Raw genomic sequence first — 747 nt, 5'->3', positions numbered from 1 at the left:
AACACGTACATTTTAAAGGATTTTTTTCTCAGGAAAAATCCAAGCTGTAAACACACCATTGTTTTTAAGATTGGGAAAATATTTTAACTAGATTCTGAACAGTCAAAAACTGGAGGAGTTGAACACGATACATTAAAGCATGGAGATTATGTCCTTGTTGGGAGGGAGTGAAATATGGTGGCACTTATTTTATAAAAGCTCAACTTTGAGCATGTTTTATTTTTGATTGTGTTATTGGCAATGAGATATTAACCCCCCATTCCCCCAAAAAAACCCTCTTCAACGGCCAACATTGAAAAGTTTAAAAAATATCCCCCAAAAGTTCTCTTCCCTAATTATTCTCTTGTCGCATTTATTTTCTTCCTAATCACAAGATATTAACCCCCCCCCCATTCCCCCCAAAACCCTCTTTATCAGCCAACATTGAAAAGTTTACAAAAAATCCCCCAAAAGTTTTCTTCCCTAATTATTCTCTTATCACATTTATTTTCTTCCTAATCACAAGATATTAAACTCAAGTATTGAAAAATATACACTACATTTCCAGAAATGAGCTATAAATTCTTATTTCACTATCCACAGCTTTCTTTAAAATGTCCTTCACTTTGATACTATTTTCTGGACTAATACCAGAGAGAAGCTTCTCCACCATTTCAACATATTCTGCTTCCAGTTTATCAATATCATTTTTTCATTTCTGTGTCCTCTTCATCACTCATGCATGAGAAAACTCTACTGTGCATTCTG

The 747-nt window shown here is 34.0% G+C and overlaps 1 protein-coding gene across 1 annotated transcript in view; it reads right to left on the bottom strand.

Moving 5' to 3' along the window:
* Nucleotides 1–6: 6 nt before the first annotated feature.
* The window catches only part of LOC106467254 (secernin-2-like), a 17,822-nt gene continuing 17,081 nt past the window's right edge, over nt 7–747 (bottom strand). Inside the window, exon 8 of the mRNA XM_022395387.1 lies at nt 7–688. Coding sequence (XP_022251095.1) covers nt 536–688 — 153 coding nt within the window. The 3' untranslated portion in view covers nt 7–535. The remainder of the gene's footprint in view (nt 689–747) is intronic.

The sequence above is a fragment of the Limulus polyphemus genome, unplaced genomic scaffold, assembly GCF_000517525.1.
Source record: "Limulus polyphemus unplaced genomic scaffold, Limulus_polyphemus-2.1.2 Scaffold2546, whole genome shotgun sequence".
Lineage (NCBI taxonomy): Eukaryota > Metazoa > Arthropoda > Merostomata > Xiphosura > Limulidae > Limulus > Limulus polyphemus.
Note: the sequence above shows the minus strand (reverse complement) of the source record. Positions and strands in the feature narration are given on the sequence as shown.